Here is a 20584-nt window from a genome sequence, read left to right on the forward strand (position 1 = left end):
GAGGCATGCCTCTTTCCATTGAAATAAAGCTTGTTTGGCAGTCACCTTTCCTTTTTCTGCTGGTCTAGTATTATTCTACAGTAAACAAGGTGCCAGAATATCAGCTGGTACATATCAGTGTAGCTTGATTGAGTTCATTTGCACCAGCTGAGCAGCTGAGGTTAAAAAAGAATTTAGAAACAATTTTTGACGAATCATCAAATCGGAATGAAATGGTTGCGTTATGTTGCTATAACAACATAACCAGGGCAATATAAACATTAATGTTTTTAAATTATCCTTAAGGTGCTAAATCAAACATCCAGACTTGAAATTCAGCTACTGGAAAATTCACTGTCAACGTACAAGCTAGAAAAACAGCTGCTACAACAGACACACGAAATCCTGAAAATTCATGAGAAAAACAGGTAAGAACGTCTCTTACACTTTCTTTGTTCATCATGAAGTGGTCTGTGTGTACTTCGTTCTAAGCAACTGATGAAATGGAAGAAGCAAATATGGTAAGTGGAAAGTATAGGTAATATTTATGAAATGGCTAAAAGAGCTAGGGCAAGAACTTACACTGTGTTAGCTCCTGTATGATAAATGAAAGTTGATTTTTACCACTTTTCACATACATTGTAAGTTTTCATTTCAGTTTGCTTCATACTTTGCTTCAACTTAGTCATATGACCACAGTTCCTGCTACTGAAAAGCATGGGGATAACTTGTATGAGCACTTTCAAGTAGAAAAATATTAATAATAAATTATGAGATTATCAACTACCTTGAAGTGCATAAGAAACAGAAAATCTTCAGCAGTTCATTTTTCTAATTTTAATGGATACAAAGATCTAATGTGTAGAAGGATCTCTCTCTCCCTTTGGACTCAATTGTATATAGCATAATTGGAGGCATGATCCATTTAAAGAGTAAGTGAACAATAAACATTTGGGTTTTATGTTGGAATCGAAAGAAAAACTGTTTAGCAGCACCTAACTTTTTAAGCAGTCAAGTGAGAGTCAAGAATAAGTTCCAGTGTTGTCCCTTTCTGTGTTACACAGAAACACCTCTCTCTCACAGAAAGGTGCTTCTGTGACACAGGGATTCAGTACCTGAAGTCACCAGATTTCCAGTATCTCAGAGAGTGTGTGTGGTCTGTTGACCTTGTCTGGCTGCCATATACCCACCCATATACCCACAACCCACAACATATACCCACAACAACAGGACAGAGGGAGAAAATATGATGAAAAAGCTTGTGGTTGAGATAAAGACAGGGAGGTCACTTACCAGTTACTCTCATGGGCAAAACAGCCTTATTTATTGCCAATTAATACCAGTATAGGATAGTGAGAAATAAAAACAAAACCAGAAAGACCTTTCCCCCCCTACCTCCCTTTTTCCTAGGCTCAGCTTCACTCCTGACTCTTCTACCTCCTCCCCTGAGCAGTGCAGGGGGATGAGGAATGGGGGTTGTTGTTAGTTCACAACACTTTGCCTCTCCTTCCTCACGCTCTTTCCCTTCTCCACCACGGTTCTTTCCCATGGGTTGCAGTTCTTCAGGATAAGATTGTTCCAATGTGGGCTCTCCACAGGCTGCAGTTTCCTTCTGAACATCTCCACCTGCTCCAGCGTGGGGTCCTCCATGGGAAATACATGCTCCACCATGGTCTCTCATGGGCTGCAGGGGAATCTCTGCTCTGGCACCTCCTCTCCTCCTTCTTCTCTGACCTTGGTGTCTGCGGCATTATTTCTCTCACTTTTTCCCCTCACTCCTCACACTGTCATGTGGTGTTTTTACCCTTTCTTAAATATCTTTTCCCTGAGGTGCAACCATTGTGGCCTGCAGGGGGGTCAGCTGGAGCCGGCTGGAGCCGGCTGTGTCCAGCATGGGGCAGCCCCGGCCTCTCCTCGCAGAGGCCGCCCTGCAGCCCCCAAGCTGCCCAAACCTGGACACCTGCACTCTATACAGCAGGTGAAGCCATTTTCCTTCTTGGCTGCCCTTCTAAAGACCTAAGGCTCATATTCCTGCCTGTGTAACGGCCAGGTTTAAGCAGGGAGGACAGAGAGTGCTTTCACTCTGCAGCTTCACTCTCGGCTCCCTTCTAGGAAGAACAACTCTAAGTCTGACTAGGACTAAGGTTTCTATTTCCTACATTTGGCATTGAAATAAGGCAAACAGCTTTAAAAGCAAGGTACTTACTGAAGCATCCTGTACAAGCTTTAGTGGACTGTTTAAACTGAGTTCAGACAGTTTGCCAAAATAGGCAGCGCGACTCCAGTGCTGCTGGACAGGAATCGGCAACTGAGGCGGAAAGACCTTGCCCAGGGTTATACATAAGGAAGACTAACACCACAACAGGCACAGAGCTACTGGGAAAAGAAGGCAAAGAACCAGATAATGATGAAAAATAGAAAATGTTGTTACAAAGAATTGTGTTTGCTAAATGTGTCTAGTTGCAAAGCTGGTCAAATAATATATCATTTTTGCTACTGGTTATGAAAACCAATTTAATGTATTTAATGTAACTATTGTTTATAACCAGTAATTCCAGAAAATGTTATTTTGGAGAAGTTGGATTACATTGAAAACTCTTGAACTCCACAGGTTCCCCTTGACCAACTGGAAATATGAATAAATTAGTGTGGGATTAACTGTGACTTCAGCCACCTCAAAATTAAGTCATTCACCTAAACTGTGTCTGTAGGCTCTCCCTGCAGTCCATGGAGAGAGTAGGCATGTGCAGGACACAGTTCATTCTACATATTTTACAAACCTATTTCAATTTGGGATTAACCCAAGCATTAGTTAAATACATAAATACTTGCATTTTTATCTGCTACAATCTGGTTAGCAACAAAGTTTTATTGGCTGCTCAAGAGACTGAGTCTTGTGTACTTAATAATCTGAATTTATTTATTTGTCTTAGCAATGTGTCAGGGTGTAAAGCCTTTATGTCAGTAAACAAATAAGTTTTACTTAAGTTCACCTTTGACTTGGCTGACATTACGATGAAATGGTCTGTGACATGACAAAATGGTCTGCCTTGGTTTTTTTGGAAGAAAAGGAGGGATATGTTAAAAAGCACATTTTATACACAATTGTTTCTCTCAGAAGTATAGTTGTATGTGGATAAATGAAAAAGCACGTGGAGTTTCATCTTTTAATGGAGCAAGAACCTGTCATATACTGCACAGGTTCTGTTACTCTCTCCTTGGGAGTGACAAAATTAGGGAGAGGGCAGTGTTATGATTACACTAAAATATGGATCATCAGCTCCTGTATCATCATCTACTCCTAACAGAAAACTGTGTAATCTTGGCCTTGTAGGTCCTGATCCTGAAATCAATTGTTTGTGTGTCAGGTTCACTATGGGACAAATCTTGCTGATCTCAGCAGATATTAGGTTTCTGGACATGCCGATGATTTTAGCTTGCTTAACTTTAAACAGTGCTTATAGATTACCCATCAGGCTATGTTCAGTAGTTGTTTGAAGTTAAAATGTCTTCATCCCTCTCCATATCACTTGCACATCAATAAAACAGAGAAAACTCTTTTTATCCGCATTGCCTATGTGGACCATAAGCTTTTTTGGAAAGGGCCTTTCTTTTGCAGTAGATGTACACCACAGTGGGAATGGGCGTAGGAACTATTATCATCGCAAAAATAATCAAAACAGATGGTGTACTGTGGGCAGATCATTTCTTTGTGCTAAAATTTCCTCCATAAAAAATAAAAATAATGATCTTAATCACTTTCAAAGAACTGGATTTTGGATGAAAGTAATGCAAAATCTTACAGTAATAATAACTGATCATTGATGTACTACAGTAACTTGTATATTATCCTTAAATAAAATGAACGCTGCATATCAACAGGGGACCAATGCATGTTCTTTAGACTAGAAATATATCTATTCTTGGCCTTTCTCTTTACTTCCTGTCTCTGCTGGGAAGAGTGGCCAGTTTTTTTCTTTTTATCTCACTGAAGTGAAAGATATTCCATGGCATGAGTAGAGTCACATTTGCCCCAGAATCATGTTTCTATTGAGTGCTCTCATACCATAAATAATTTAATTTTGTGGGTTCCCACCCACTATAATGTAAATGGTGGTTTCTTCCATTGCCATTTTTTTCTCCCACAAGAGCTTTCTAAGAACTATTTTGATTTGTTCTTGAAAAATTTCCCTGCTTAAGTGCCTTTATGAGCCCCCTTTTTTTCCCCAGAGTGTACCAGCTGCATTTTACTTACTATGTGCCATTTGTTTCATTACACAAGTGTGAAAACAACTTTTTATTTACTCAAATGAAACAAATGAGGAAAAATATAATGGAATTCTGGATCTTCCAGCAATAAATAGTGGAAGTTACATTTAACCATAAAATCTAGCTTGAATTTGCAGACAATCGTGCTAGATTAACACATTCAGTACAAGAACTGTTGTACCCTATGAAAGGCGAGGGCTCAAGAATGATTCTTGAATTTCTGTCTGACTGCGTGAAAGACAAAGAAACACCATACGTCTATTTGCAGGTTTCGCATGTACTAAAAAGATAAATCCAGATTTTTCACTTCACTTTTGTGATATCTGTGGAATTATCTTGTCACTGGTATAAAAAATAGGCTTACTGATGCTAAGTGACCAATTACTTTGCTGGTGTTGAAAAATATGGGGACACATATTTTTATATTTACTTAAACTGATCAGATAATATCAGACCACCAAAGTAAGTATGAGTGGTCAGCACCTAACAAGACAGGGAAAATTTCACTCATGTAAAAACAAGTACAAAGAAGCTGTCTCAATGAGAAAATACTGTTCTTGCACTCAGAACTAAGCATTTAAATTCTCTACCTGTTTGTCTTCCCATACATACATAATACAAGAGAACCACATGTATACAGCCAAAGAATTTTTTTCTAGTGTGATGTTACTTGTCTTTATTTATTGAATATCTCAACAAAGTAAATGTTTGTATCTGTATTTTTAATAAATCCAGATTTTTTAAGAGATTATTTTAATGCAAAAGATGTCCATCTCTAAGATCTGGTCTATATCCTGTTCTCACATGTCTAAACTGAGGCCTCCGAAAATAAAGATAAAAAAAAAAAAATCTCTTAAACTGCCATGGTCTGGAATGGATTAGTGAATAAACTACCTACCTTATACGGCAGATTGTCTAAACCAGACTTTCCTTCCTCCCCAGAGAGCTACCAGAGTGCTTTCTGTATGTTCTACTTCATCACCTTTCAAAATGACAGCAGCTTTCACTGGAAGCCATTCTTTGACTTCTGTACAGGCCTTCTACCCTCTCCAGCATTATCAGAGGGCTTTTTCTGAATCAGCTGGACACAGCATAGTTGCACCGAGGCTTCTCACTGGCTTATATCCTGGCAAAGTTAACACATCGTTTGTATGGTTGAAAATAGATTCCCAGCCTCGCCAAGATCAGTAGGTTAGACATTGAACATGGTTAATCTTTAGGAAAATTGTCTGGGTTTGGGGTGTCTGTGTGTTTTTAATTCGTCTTCTAGATAATGACTCCAAAGAGTCATTGCCCAATGGATGATATTGGTATTTATCCATGTTAACAACATTTGTTTCTTCACAGCTTCATTCTGTTTGAATGCACATGTTTGAACAAATGCCTGATTTGTTTCCCGAAACTGAAGGCTACGATTATAAAAAACACACATACATATGTGTATGTGCATGTGTGTATATATATATGATGCTTTGAGTGAATGGTGATTCATTTTTATTGTGAGTATTGTAGTTCCCATGACTGCTTCATCTGTCTGGGTCAGTAATGTTTTCAAATGTACAGGAATTTCAAACATACAAGAAATGTATAAGAATCTCAAATGTATAGGAAATGTATACAGTAAACTCACTTTAAAAAAGAGACAGTCATTACATCACATCCATAACATTTTACTGGAAAGTGTTATAAAAGAATGTTATATAACAATTTCGGTCAACCTTTACAGATTGTTGGATTAATTGGTATAGAGACAGACTTCTTTTTGTTTTCTTTAATATTTTATGTCAGCAATGCTCATTAATGAAAACTAGTAGAAATATTTTCATTTTAAGTCTGTCTTCACAGTGCCTCTTTAAAAAATTGAGAAAATATCTTTACCAAGCACTCAGCAAAGTTATTTCTTCATGATATTTGTGTATTAGAAATTGTCTGATGTCACAAGGAAAAAAGAGGGAACATAGTGGTCTCACAACTGTTAAAAAAATAAAATCTAAATATCTTTGTAATTGGTTTCAACCTGTTTCAAGATTTTTCTGATGAAGTTTCTAGCACCTTTTTTTTTTTTTAATTTAAATGACCTAAAATAAATATGAGTGTAACAATACAAATGAAGAATTCTGACACCTTGGAGTCAAAGGTCATAAGAGCAGCTTTTCTTATGCTGTTTAAGGATTTCTTCCACAGGCCAGTGCAGAAATCCCCAATCTATGTGAAGTTTTTGCTTTCATTCATTTGGAGCTTTGACCGAAGGTTTCTCATTGATTCTTAGTAAAACACAATGAATGTTTTGGATTTCTCCCAGGAATACAGGGAGTGGTCCTATCCTCAGGACTTATTCCTCTCTGTTGTAGATTTACGGATATAGAAAGATCATTGCATAAATGCATACGCATTCCTTAAAATAGCTTAGCTTTGCAGTTTATAACAGGACTTTTAATCTACACAGAAAACTGTAAAGGAACCAAGTGCTGTGACACTCCCATCTTTCTACCACATGTTGACACACTACTACTCATAAATATTAGAATGTATTATTACTAAAGCCATCAAACATATGCTTGCTGTCTGTCTCTGTAGATGCCAAACTGGGAAGCTCTAAACATTCTTCCTTGTCACTTGACATGTCCAGTGTTGCTACAAATAAGACTGTCATCACCATGGGTTCATTTATTATGGTCTTAGGCGACAGTGGGAAACAAATAATGCAATGCACAAATTGTGGCTGTCAAAGGCTCCTTCTTTTACATGAAATCATTCAGATGTGGACATGCGGATAGGATCTTATGAAATGCCCTGTACTGTACTAGGATATGGGCAAAGATAAAGGGAACTTTTTTGTCTTTACTTACCATTTGACTATAAAGCAATATTCTGGCTTCAAGAATGTCATCTTCTCTTACATTGACAATGCACAACATTTTCAATGGACTGTAAGATGTCAGACTGGGATGTGGCCACGGCTAGCACCCATTCTATCACAGACTGTGAGCAGGGCCCGCCTTGTTCCTACCCAAAGTGCATTGATATAAGATAGTCTATCAGCAAAGTTAAAATCTACAATCAAAATGAGCACTTCAATAATTTCCATGAAAAAGTGGACAGAACTGATAAAATTCACATAGAACATTTTTTTATTTTGTTGAACAGCATTTTATGACTAAAACCAGTTTCATCAGAACATTTTCAACCTCTTCTGCCTAACTAAGCTAATTATTCTGACCTTCTGCATAACAAAGCTCAAAGACTTCCCCATAAATAGTCTTTAAAAAAATTAATATGAGTCTAGAGCATAAAGGCATCGTGTTTAGTGTTAGAGTTCAAGTGATGAAAAAAATCAGCTACAGGTCTGATAAGGTGTTAAAATAATTTATTTTCTTTGGCTTCAAAATCCATACTTTGTTTCAGATTGAAACTTTCTATCATCTGATTCCAGTCCACTGAATCTTGTTATGCTTTCGTTACTAATTAATGAGCCTTTTAGAATGAGATATCATGTTTCCCTTTGCATTTGGGACCCCACAAAAAAGTGTTTTCCCTTCTCATCTTTTCTTTATTTTCCCCCTTTACCCAGATTCTTCTGGTTTTCACAGAACTAGATATGTTGATATTACAAAGTATATTCTCTTCAGCATCTTTGCAAGTCCCACATTTATAACATTTCAGCAAAAGAGATTTGCTGCTTGGTTTCTTTTATTTAAAAAAAAAAAAGAAAAAAAGTTTTATGTTACTCTAGCTTGTACAGCAAATCCAGGGCCTGAATTTAATCTTTGCATTGTTATCATTTGTAACAGCTCATATTAAGTCTCCGTGATATCTGGTAGAAACAACTCCATATGGATTTTATTACATTCTTCAGTTAGGTTAAACGACCTGAAATTATGCAGGCATTTTGCCAGTGATCTATTATCCAGAAGTAAAAACAAAGGTGGGGGGAGAGTGCAAATAAATAAAACCTAAGACTGACTAGAACAGGAAGCAGTTTGTTGGCAAGTTTGTAACCACCAATTGGTTTATGGGCATGAGAAACACCTCTTTTGGTGTACACAGTAGAATTACTGGCAGAAAGTAGCAGAGGGATTGAATTAATTTCTTTATCTAATATTAATAGAGTCTTTCTGCTGAACTCCCACCACAGCATCAAAGCACTGGCCTGAAAAAAGTTCTTGTTCACTGTTGACAGATATTAGCTGTCCTTTATGTCTACAACTCCTCTATTTTTCTAGTTATAGTCTGATGTGCCTTTGATCTTTGTAAATTGTACGCTTCTGACTCAGGACAGACAGGGTACTAAAAAAGTAATATATAGTCAGGAGAAAGTGTTTCCATACATGTGTAAAATTATTTATTTTATATATATTTATTTGTAAGCAGGTTGCATAGTATGATGCCCAACAGTTTTCTGTCTGAGGAGCCTTTTTTGGAACCAGAAAAGGTGGTGGGGGGTGCAGAATATCTATATGGACTGAAGGAAAACAAGGGAATCCTACTTTAAAATACAAAATTCTGATTTATCTTTTGAGAAAACAGTACCATTGCTACTGTGAAAGCAGATACCACTCATCTAGTGCACAATTCCTTTCCCAGCTTCACAGACCATACCAAATGGTACTTTTATTGTGGGTTCCATATCCCCTGATGGTGATCCATAGCTCCTAATGCTTATCCTCCATTCAGTGGTAAGGGTCTTCACAAACTCTTCCTTAGTTTAGCCCTGATTTTTGTCTCTTATCATAGAATGCTAGAATCATAGAATTATAGAATCATAGACTCATTAAGGTTGGAAAAGACCCTTCAGATCATCGAGTCCAACTGTTAACCTGTCACTACCAAGTCCACCACTAAACCATGTCCTCGAGCACCATGTCTACCCTCCTTTTAAATACCTCCAGGGATGGAGACTCAACCACTTCCCTGGGCAGCCTGTTCCAATGCCTGACTACCCTTTTGGCAAAGAAGCTTTTCCTAATATCCAACCTAAACTTCCCCTGGCAGAGCTTGAGGCTGTTTCCTCTCATCCTATCACTCGTTACCAGGGAGAAGAGACCGACCCCCACCTTGCTACAACCTCCTTTCAGGTAGTTGTAGAGAGCAATAAGGTCTCCCCTCAGCCTCCTCTTCTCCAAACTAAACAGCCCCAGCTCCCTCAGCCGCTCCTCATAAGACTCGTGCTCTAGACCCCTCACCAACTTCGTTGCCCTTCTCTGGACACATTCCAGCACCTCGATGTCCTTCTTGTAGTGAGGGGCCCAAAACTGAACACAGTACTCGAGGTGCTGCCTCACCAGTGACGAGTACAGGAGCACTATCACCTCCCTGGTCCTGCTGGCCACACTATTCTTGATACAAGCCAGGATGCCATTGGCCTTCTTGGCCACCTGAGCACACTGCTGGCTCGTGTTCAGGCGGCTGTCAACCAACACCCCCAGGTCCTTTTCCACCAGGCAGCTCTCCTGCCACTCCTCCCCAAGCCTGTAGCATTGCATGGTGTTGTTGTGACCTAAGTGCAGGACCTGGCACTTAGCCTTGTTGAATCTCATACAGTTGGCCCCGGCCCAATGATCCAGCCTGTCCAGGTACCTCTGCAGGGCCTTCCTGCCCTCCAGCAGATCGACACTTCCACCCGGCTTGGTGTCATCTGCAAACTTACTGAGGGTGCACTCAATCCCCTCATCCAGATCATCAGTGAAGATATTGAACAGGACTGGCCCCAACACTGAGCCCTGGGGAACACCACTTGTGACCGGCCGCCAACTGGATTTGACTCCGTTCACCACCACTCTCCGGGCTCAGCTGTCCAGCCAGTTTTTAACCCAGCGCAGAGTGCACTTATCCAAGCCGTGTGCAGCCAGCTTCTCCAGGAGAATGCTGTGGGAGAGAGTGTCAAAGGCCTTAGTAAAGTCCAGGTAGACAACATCCACAGCCTTCCCCTCATCCACTAAGCAGGTCACCTTGTCATAGAAGGAGATCAGGTTAGTGAAGCAGGACCTCCCTTTCATAAACCCATGCTGGCTGGGCCTGATCCCCCAGTTGTCCCGCACGTGCCGCATAATGGCACTCAAGATGATCTGCTCCATACTGAACCATCCATACTACCAATTATGTCCTCTTCAATGCCCTGCCCTTCTCCCTCCTTTGCCTACCTTAGCTTTTTCTGCCTAAACTTCTATATATAATTGTGTTACTGTCCTTATGCTCATGCAGTTGGATGGGTGTAACAACTAGATATGCAGTTCCATGCGCTTCACTCTAAGCACTACAGCATGCAAACATCACAAAATGGAACCTTAGAGAGCAGTTGTATTTGGCTGCTTGATAGAGGAAATCAATGAGCTGAATTAGTATATGTGACATTTTTAGAAGAAATGATTATGTACTGAATTCTATGGTGAAAAATAAAATAGTTCTCTTTTCTGTGTTAATAAATATGTTGGCATGAAATAATAATATATACTAATTGTTTTATTTCATTTTAGTTTGCTTGAGCACAGAATTTTAGAAATGGAAGAAAGGCATAAAGAGGAGCTGGACACTTTGAAGGAGGAAAAAGAGAATCTGCAAAGCTTGGTCACACGTCAAAGCAACATAATCCAGGAACTAGAGAAGCAGTTAAACAAGGCAACAAGCAATAACAGTGTCCTGCAGAAACAGCAGCTTGAATTGATGGATACAGTTCACACTCTGATCACCCTCTGTTCCAAGGAAGGAGGTAAGAAAGTGGCATTATAAAACATTAGAAGTACTAGGAAGTTTCCTCTGAAATGAGTCCTGAATTTTTGGAAAGGCAGAACTTAATGAGCTTATTCCAAGAAAGAAAAGGACATTATGATTGAGGACAATAGAGCTGAGAAGAACCCACAAGTCAAATAAGGTTCAGACAGTGCTGAGGCCAACCCTTGTACTAACAAACAGCCATTTTTAATTTTTTGAATTTAATATCATTGAGTTGTTATACCTTGACCATAGCTGATGTAGGCCATAATTCCATTTACTTCACATTAGCAATACTGATTCGTTCCTCTGAGCATCTCTCTCCTTCTGCTGGGAGTAATGCAACCAACCGTGGATGTTAACTTCATAGATGCCTATATCTAATTTACTCTAGACTTCCTTTACAATCAATGGAGAGAACAGGGTACTAAACAAAGGAAAGTAACCCAGAACTTTATACATATATATGGGTGATAATGTTGATGAACTTGGATTTAGACACTTGTGGTGCTGTAGATACCCAAAAAATTAATCTCTCCTCTTGAATGAGATTTTATTTATAATAATGGATCATTTTTCTTCCTTCTGCCTTGCTGGATTTTGTTTGTTTCTTTCTGGGTGCATTAGGCACACTACAAACACAAAAGATAAAAATAACCTCTTTTGAAAGAAGGGGTTGACAAAGAGTCTAGGACAATTGTCCTCAGGTCTGCCTTTCCTAGTAAACAGGTTTCTTACAGAGACTGAGAAAGAAATTCAGGTAGGATTTCAGTTTTCCAATGCTAAAGACTCTGCAGAATGTCTCTGGAAATAAATTCCTTTTATCAGAACTGGTCAAGGGAGATGGGTGAATGGAGACCACTGTAAAGGACGGAAATGGGACACTGGAAAGAACAAATTAGTAACTACAAAAAACAAGGCAAAGTCATACAGAAGAGAGGGAAGAAGAAACTTAAGGGAGAATATAAAAGAAAAGACACATGCTAAGAATAACAGCTAAAAGGGGATTAACAGCTGTGCCTGGTATGGCATGCAGAGGGTTAAAAATACTGGGGGAAATAAAGTTGAGGAGAGAAAATAATATCCACCTGGGAAGAAGCCATCAAAACCCTTCTGAGAGAGGGTACAAGGTAAACTTAGAGAGAAACTATAGATGTGCGAATTGTGCTAACTGTTCAGTGAGTGTGGAAGCATGGATGAAAGAGGTCTATGCGAGGCTAAGTACCAGCAGTCCAAAGAGTCCAGCATATTTGCTCATTGTAATTCTAGAGCTCGAAGTGCCATAAATTATCTAAAAAACAAAAAGCAAAAAACAAACAAAACCCCCCAAACAACAACCCCATCCTCCCAATCAAAACCTTGTCACTTGAATTGTTATTCAATACTTTGTGTAAGAGGCAGAAGGACATATTAGATCATTCAAACTATTCAGTTCAAGGCAGTGTGGGTTTGCTCTCTACTATATATTCCCATGCAACTTGTGTGGCTTAAATCTGAACTGCTCCAGTGACGAGGATTACATCTCTTCCTTTGGAAGTGTTGCATGCTCGGGCCTGTGTTGATAGACTACTTTTTTAAAAAAAAATTTTTTTTTTTCCCTCATGTTCATTCTAAGTGTTCCCTTCTGCTTATTCTGTTATACTTTTCCCCAGCATTTTGAGTTAAATAACATCCTTCATAGTAGGCTGTTCTCATATCAGTAGAGAAACATTGTGATGCAATGCAAATCCTTTATTATGTTTTATGGTCTTTTGGCAAAGAAACCTGGCAAAGCTGTGTTCAGAGTGTTCTAATAGAGCTCAGGAGTACTTTAAAATTCATATCAAAATGAAAGATATATTATTCTCATACAGAGATATACTGCAAGTTCTTTTTAAGGTTAGAAACAGATTTTCTAATAATTTTGAATTTGATTCAAAGAAAAAACCCAAACAAACCAACATTTTTCCTAAACTTAGTTTCCTCAGCTGCTTCTTATAAAAACTTTGAGTGAGGATTGCAGAAATGAATGTTTAAAATTGGGCTCCTGGGTACAAATTCAGGTGCCTGAAAACTTGAATTTTCAGGAGTTTTTTTACTTCTGAGGAACTGTGGAAGCAAAAGATGCTCAGCACAGTTCAATGCTAAACATAATTTTAATAGCCTAACTCAAACTCTTGATTTTGGACTCCATTACCTTTTGTGTATTAACATGTTCAGAATTTTCCTTGGATACCTTTTTTCTTTAAAAAGAATAATTTAAAGAGAAATAATTGCAGAAATGTTTCCACTTACTGTCTGTTTAAGTCTAGCTGACCAACATTTGCGGTAAGTACATTCACAGCTGAAAAAGAAGCCAGACAGCTTAAGTTAAAATAATAATATTATCCTGGAGCACAAGACCACTCTAATGAAGGCTGAATACTAAAGCATTACAAAAAATAATACCAGCTTCAATCTGTGCAAATATATGTTGAAGATGGAAAAGTATGCATGCTGGGAAGTACAACTGGAGCTACTCTAAATTCACACAAAAATATGAAGTTTAGATAGTCTTACACAAGTCTTTGTGTGCACTAATGTTCAACACATAAAATATGCTGTGAGAACTGGTGTTTATCTGGAGATAGAGAATAAAAAAATGTGATACATAAATCAGTGACACCACCTCTGTCTTATACTTTGGTAAATCTCAGTCATCTAATTTCATAAGGGATACAGCAGAAATGGAAATGGTCCAGAAAAGAATAGGACAATGGAAATAATTAGAGATCTGGAACAATTTCCATATGAGAGCGAGCTGTAACATACACAACTGTTAGATGGGAATGAAGGTGTGTGGGATGCTGTTATGGAAGCATACAAAATAACTAATGGTAGGGAGAAAAGGAACAGCCAGTAACATGGAGATATTTTCCATTGATAAAAGATAGTAATTGAGTAAAGGTTGCTAGATATCACTGAGACTGATAGAGATTTTTTAATTATTAGAAAGCTGAAGATCTAGTAAAGGATGGGTCCCCTGGAAAACTTCGGGCTTTTAACTAGGCACACTCATCTTTGAAAGGAAGCACAACCTAAGCGAGGCATCAAGTTAGAAGGACAGATTGTCAAAGATTAGTAACTTCCTAAGGATGAACACAAGAGTTGAGAGGAATCGCAAAGCCTAAACCCTGTGGTATTTTGAGAATGACTTTAAGTACCTTTGTTGGATTTTCAACCATAAATTTAAAATGTAAGTAGATATGTTTCATATTACATATACGTATATATATTTTAAAAAAACAATATCAGTATCAAGAAACCTAAAAATCTTCCCCAAGATAAGTCACAGAGAGGAAAATTATGTTCTTCCTTGCACAAATCGTAGTATTCAGGATTTTCCAATTTGTGAAACTGAAAGTAGTAATTTTAAAACTATTTTTCATAAAATAACAATAATGAAGATAAACAACATCATTTGAAACCAAACTGATGATAACCATTGTTTTTTGATTACAAAACATGAGATAAATTTCCTCCAATAATGGCATAACCATATCAGAAGATTTATTTTTAGATTAATTTAAATAAGTTGGGAAACTTTCAAAACTTTTCCTGCTAGGAGCCTGTGAATAATATAGCTGAACAGTGTAGAGATACAGGGCTGAACAGAAACTGCTTTTGTTTAGTTTTACACTCTGAGAAGTTTAGCTAACATAGTCCCTAGTCCTGGATGACAATGCTAAGAAATCTGCTTTGGTACTTCCACTGTGGCTAGACAAACTTTAAGAGAATTTCTGAAGGATATAAAGAAAAATAAGGAAGAGAGAAAGAAGTAAAAGCCAAACAAAGGATATTTTTTTTAAAATATAGATGGATCTAAATACAAAATCCAGTTCCCACTGTCAGTGTCAGTTTTGGTACAGACCAGTTTTGAGATGGGGGCCACCTGTAAAACTTGGAATTGTTTGTGAGTTTGGTTTCCAAAATACCACCCACCTCTATCCCAGTGAGAGCGATTCTAGGATTTCAGCTGCATGTAATCCTTAAAATAGACACTCTAATAGGTCACAAAGCCTCCAGAGAGTCAAATAGATGCAGGATACCATGGGGACTCACATGTCTCCATTTTGGCCCGTGTCTATGGCTAAATAGATTTGTCGCACTGTTTAAGTGTTTTTTAGGCAGGGACAAAAATCTTGGCAGTGGCCGCCAATAAATTTCTAAAATAGAATTTCTAAAAAAGCAGCACTTTCAGACACTAGCCTTCCAATTGAAATGATTGTTCATTGTGGTGAAAATTTAAAGTAACTTTTTAAAGATTAAGTAATCTCCAAATTCAAATATGGATAAATGCCTAAAACTTTTACTTTTCCCCAACAAAAGACAGAGAAATAGAAACATTGAGGTGAAGGCTTAATTAATCATCATAGAGATATTGCACAACTATCTCCAAGACTGTAGAAGTCCTTCACCCATAGAAGATAACGGTTGGATTGAGATCATATAATTCTTTGCAAAGGTCAACAAAGATTTTGTGATTATTGTTTTCTTTAAACTGTTCATTCCTCCTAATACTTTGAATATTATTTGTCTGAAAATGGATAAAGCGTTTTGGCACATTGTTGTCACTGTCAAGCAATAAATCTGTAGCACAGTAACTAGTTTAGTGAAAGACTTTCTAAGCTTCCACATCAGAAAAATTACTTATGAAGAGGGTATGTAGTGCTAAGTAGAGTCACACAAATATTGCTCAAAAAGAAAAATATGAGGAATACACTACAAATTACATTAAGCAATAGATAATATTGTTATCCAAGAAGTGTATACAAGTTCAAACCAAGTAATTCAGAAATTGTATTGGTCCAGTGGGAAATTATGTTTCAAGTCAAACATCACAAAATGTGCCCAGTCAAAAGTCACATATCTTTTCAAATACATTGTCCTTTTTTTTTTTTTCCCAGTAGAATAAAATAGATCTAGAGTGTCTATTGTGTTAACATTAATTTGCGTAACTTAAGATAGCTGCCCAAGTACTCCTACTGAACAGGATAAGGGAATGTAAAAATTCAATGGGAAAGTATATTTAACCGTAAATTTACCTTCCTTTTCCTGTTTTTATGTTGTCTTTCAGACTGCATAATAACATACCTTGTTAAAATGTTTGGTCTAAAGTTGTATATTTCAGAGGACTAATGGAACAGTAGAGAAAATTTTGTCATGAATGTCTGGTTTTGTGACCTCCTAGTAGGAAAGAAATGAAGCATTAGCTTCCTCTTGAATGCTGACAAGAAGCTAAGCTTAATTCTCAAAATAATACACATATATGCTAGGAATTTACCTCCCCAGAAGTGCCTATTGAGTTCATGAAGTAAATAATACGGTTAGTGGGTCTGGCATTTCTGAAAAGGTAGAAATCTCCTGGGTTATGGGTAGTTTTCATATTTTAGAAAATTATGCAGGAAAAGTAAATATGTCCAAAAAAAATTTTTAATGGAATTCATGCTTTTAAAAGGAATATCAATTAATTTATTCAAAACATTAAACAGTAAGTAGTTTATTCTACTTCTTAGACCACAGTTGTTATGATGTTAAAATTTATACTGAAGTAAGGAGAGTGAGAATAGAATGAGAACTTCAAAGAAATGACCTGAAGGTTACAGGCACAGAGGAAACTCGATTGACATAAGCAGAATTAAGCCCAGCAGTGATGCTGGCCTATTTCATTAGAAAGACTTCAAAGACACCTTATATAATACAAGCTAGTATTTAAAAAAAAAATCCCAGTGGGAATCCCAGGATAGAATAACAGATTCAGGTGTTCTGAAAGGTAATTTTTAAATCTTAATCTTCGGACTGTGTTCAGCAAGACAAATTTTCTATATTATATTGGTCCCACCATATATTGGAATATAATAACAAGGATATTTAAATATAATAGAATTTAGACAGCAGTGTAGAAGAGTAAGGTTGTACGATACAGTTCTTGGCCATTTTTCTTCTGCACATGGAAAGAATAATATCGGTACTCATCTGAGGTATATTTTGAGGTGACAGCATGTTTTGTCTAATACCATTTCCCTAACAATATCTTTTCATTCCTTAAGCACTTGTCTGCTCTTTGTACCTCATCCTTGACATTGCTAAGGTTTTTTTCAATATGATGAGACATAATTAGTGAGGCAGAAACCTAGAGTATGGCATTTCAGTCACCATTATTTTTCTTCTGAAGCACAGAAGCAAACAAAATAAGAGTTTTGCTAGGTGTGCAAAAGTTTCTCAACAACTTTGGCTGCAAGCCGTAGGTCTGAGGTGGATCAGGAGCATGCTTGAAACATGGTTATAAGAAAAGAATGCATTAATAAAGTGACAGAATTTTTTTTCTTATACCTGAAATTGCATTTTTATTACCAATGTGTTATAACATACTTCAATGTAATAACAAAACATGATGCTTTTCATCTAGGAATTCCAGTTTTTTTATTAAGGTTATTTTTCTTAATATTAATTAAGAATGAATTAAAAAACACAGACTTGACAAAGTTGGAGTGACCACACCAGAGCTTTAAACAAAACCTCATTTAATGCACTGAAGCCATCTGGTGTTCCACACCTGTTCTCTCATGAAGTCCTACTTTGATCCCCAAAGGTGTCAAAGCAAACAGCTTCACCTAAAGTGACAGTATGTGTGTTCGAGAATACAGAAAACATCCGTTTGCTTAGTTTCTCTCTACTTCCTCCTGCTTTAGAGATTTTATGAGCAAGTGGTTTCATTTTTGTAAGACACCTTAAAGCAATAACAGAAATACCTTTAGTTTAAAAAGAGGTCAGAAGATCAATATCAGAAAATGTCCACCCGCAATTCACAAAACTCACTATTATAAAGATGCATTCTACTTTTTGATCTGCCTTTATTTATATTTCAAAAGTTGGGAAAAATCAAATCTTAATTTTGCACTTAGTGTCATGGAAGAGGGGTCCCCTTACCCTTACAGTAGCTGGATCTAATTGAGCATATGGACTCACTGAGATGGAAAGCGCTACAGTCAGAAGCCAGGTTGTCTTTGTACAGTTGTGTAGATGTTCAGTTAAATACACACACCAGCACCAGCTTTATTTTGTGTTTCTTGTTTATTCTGTTCAGGTGCTATAGACTTCCTGTTTCCCTTGGAGACTTCCTGTATTGATATGCAATTTTCAGAGATGCTCAGAAAGCTCAAGTAAGAGTTTTTGGTGGTCGGCCTCACCTGACTCACCTAACATTTACAGTGTACATGTAGAGTCCTGGTCTGGACTTCCTTTAGAGTCAACAAAGGCACTTTTATCAAGTGACTTGTCTTAGGATGAAGTGAATTACATCTGCAAGTACCCTTTTTCTCCATATCATCTCTTAAAGGGTGCCGATGTTAGTGCTGCTATTGATCTGATTGGTATCTACATTGGTACAGATTAATTTTATATTCTTGTTTTCTAAAACTAAATAAATAACAATATAAATTCCAAATCATCATGATTTAAAAATAAAAGTATTTTCATACCTTGTTCAGGCAAGGATACCTTAATTTCCAAATTCTGCTCTATAATAAAATGCAACAAAGTGTATTAGGTAGGATCAAGCCAGACTTTGGTTTAATAGAGATTCAGTACTGAAATAAGTCAATTTGAATGTGCAGCATTTGAAATTTTTGTCAGTGGAAAAATGTTTAAACTCTTCAAAACAGAATTGGGCATTCCCATATTTTATCCCTATTAACTTGTTGATGGTCACAGCAGGAGGTCAATATTTATTAGTACTGAAAAATGAATACTTTAAGTACATATTTTTACATTTAAATTATTGTTAATATTGAAATCAATTACCTGCCCTCACCCATGCAGTATATGTCAGTGCCGAATCCCTCTTCACTCTGCTTTGTGAAAATGGTATTATTCACTCACACCAAAGATATTACAGGGGATATCAGCATATATAAACCGACTAACAACACTGCCAGTGTCACCTAAATTGCTTGTTAGTGAAAAATTTCTTTGTATGCATACCATTCTTCAGCTCAAAACACTAAATGCACATTAGGGTGCCTGTGTGGAAAAATATAAATCAATTAAAGAAATATGGACACTAGAAATATTAAACAAAGCCAGTGGCTTAATCCATCTGGTAGCAGTTTGTGAAAGACTTCTTTAGTTCTCATCTCTCAGTGAATGGCTGGTTACTCACAAAATTGCTGTCTCAAACAGAAACTATTAAGGAACTGTATTGCAGCTGGATAATTAAGTGTCTTTATCTCTTTGTAAATGGGCCATAAGGCATTCTATTTCAGCTCACTAATGAGGACCACTTTATGGTATTCCTAAGTGATGTCTTTCAAATGCACAGTGAATCGAAGTATTATTGTTGTTACCAGTCACTAAGGCTGGATTTATTGGGAAACAAACTTGATAACTGTTGGTAATTTATTAGGTAGTAAATAACTATGCCCTGGAGAGGGTGAAAGCTCACTACGTTAACATTATTTTCCAAGACCGAGTCAATTCCTGCAGCACTACAGGAGGGAAATTCTGTTTTAAATGATTTATTTAATAAGTGGTTGGGTAGCTTGAGTGCTCTTGCTATGCAATTGTTTGCCTTTCTTACTTCAGACTCTTAGAGGGTGTGTGGAAGGGAAAAGTAATATTCTGTTAGCTGCTAAAACATTTCTGTAAATGTTAACGTGAGGCATTTAATTGGCTACACTTTTTGTCTTTCCTCCCCACCTTAAAAATATGGATCTGAAATTCTTGTATGTAACGAACTTTAGTGTTCCTAATGAATCTGAGACTGGCTTAGTTCTTAGGCTGGTAGAATCGTTGTAGCCCTACTAACTGCATTTCAGTATGGCCTGATAGTTATGCTGGATTGTACTTAAGAGATTTGCACGTCCATTTGGGCCTCCCACATGCAGTAAGGGGTATGCATGCAGCCATGAAGGGCTAGGAGTTGATGGCAAAGGGGCTATTTTTTCTTTTGTCATTGCTCCTTGGAAACAAAATCCTTCCACTTTTCCATCCACTCGTGATTGTAGGGTCATGGGATGAATCAGATCATTAAGCTGCTCCAGTGGAATAATAAACCTGTATAACAAAGAAACAAAACAGCAACAACAAAACAACAAAGCAAACAAACAAAAACCCCAAGCCTGCCTCCCCCCTTCTTCCCTGACACCAAACCAAACCACTTTGCACCAGATCTCCTGTTAACTGATTCATTCTGAGGCTATGGAGATAGGCTAGAACCAACAGAAATGGGAAGAGCAGCACCACTCCTTTAATTGACACCCTGCCATTGCACTGGGTTTTGGGTTATGACTAAGTGCTCATTTAGACATTAAAAATGTGTGTATGTACTGCCATAAACTCTGAACACTTAAATGAAGGCCATCATTTTCCATTCTAATCATTTAGCAGATGAGTGTGTCTGAGGAAGGAATTCTAGAGTCCTCTTTTCTGCCAGAGATAGTACTTGCCTATTAATGGTTGAAATGAAAATAGTATTTTATAAATTATTGCAAAGGAATAGAAAGGAAATAAGAAAAAAATGTACCACAGTATAATTCATGATGTGGTCAAATACTGTATAAAATATTGGACCCCACATCTCAAAAAAAACCCAAACAAAACAAAAAAAGAT

The 20584-nt window shown here is 37.3% G+C and overlaps 1 protein-coding gene across 1 annotated transcript in view; it reads left to right on the forward strand.

Moving 5' to 3' along the window:
* The window catches only part of ANGPT1 (angiopoietin 1), a gene marked incomplete at its 5' end in the record, with an annotated part of 165798 nt that overhangs the window by 78983 nt on the left and 66231 nt on the right, over positions 1–20584 (forward strand). Inside the window, 2 exons of the mRNA XM_082306712.1 lie at positions 286–407; positions 10722–10954. Of these exons, the coding sequence (XP_082162838.1) occupies positions 286–407; positions 10722–10954 (355 nt within the window). The remainder of the gene's footprint in view (positions 1–285; positions 408–10721; positions 10955–20584) is intronic.

Source organism: Platalea leucorodia (genome assembly GCF_965183815.1).
Source record: "Platalea leucorodia genome assembly, chromosome: 1".
Classification (NCBI taxonomy): Eukaryota; Metazoa; Chordata; class Aves; order Pelecaniformes; family Threskiornithidae; genus Platalea; species Platalea leucorodia.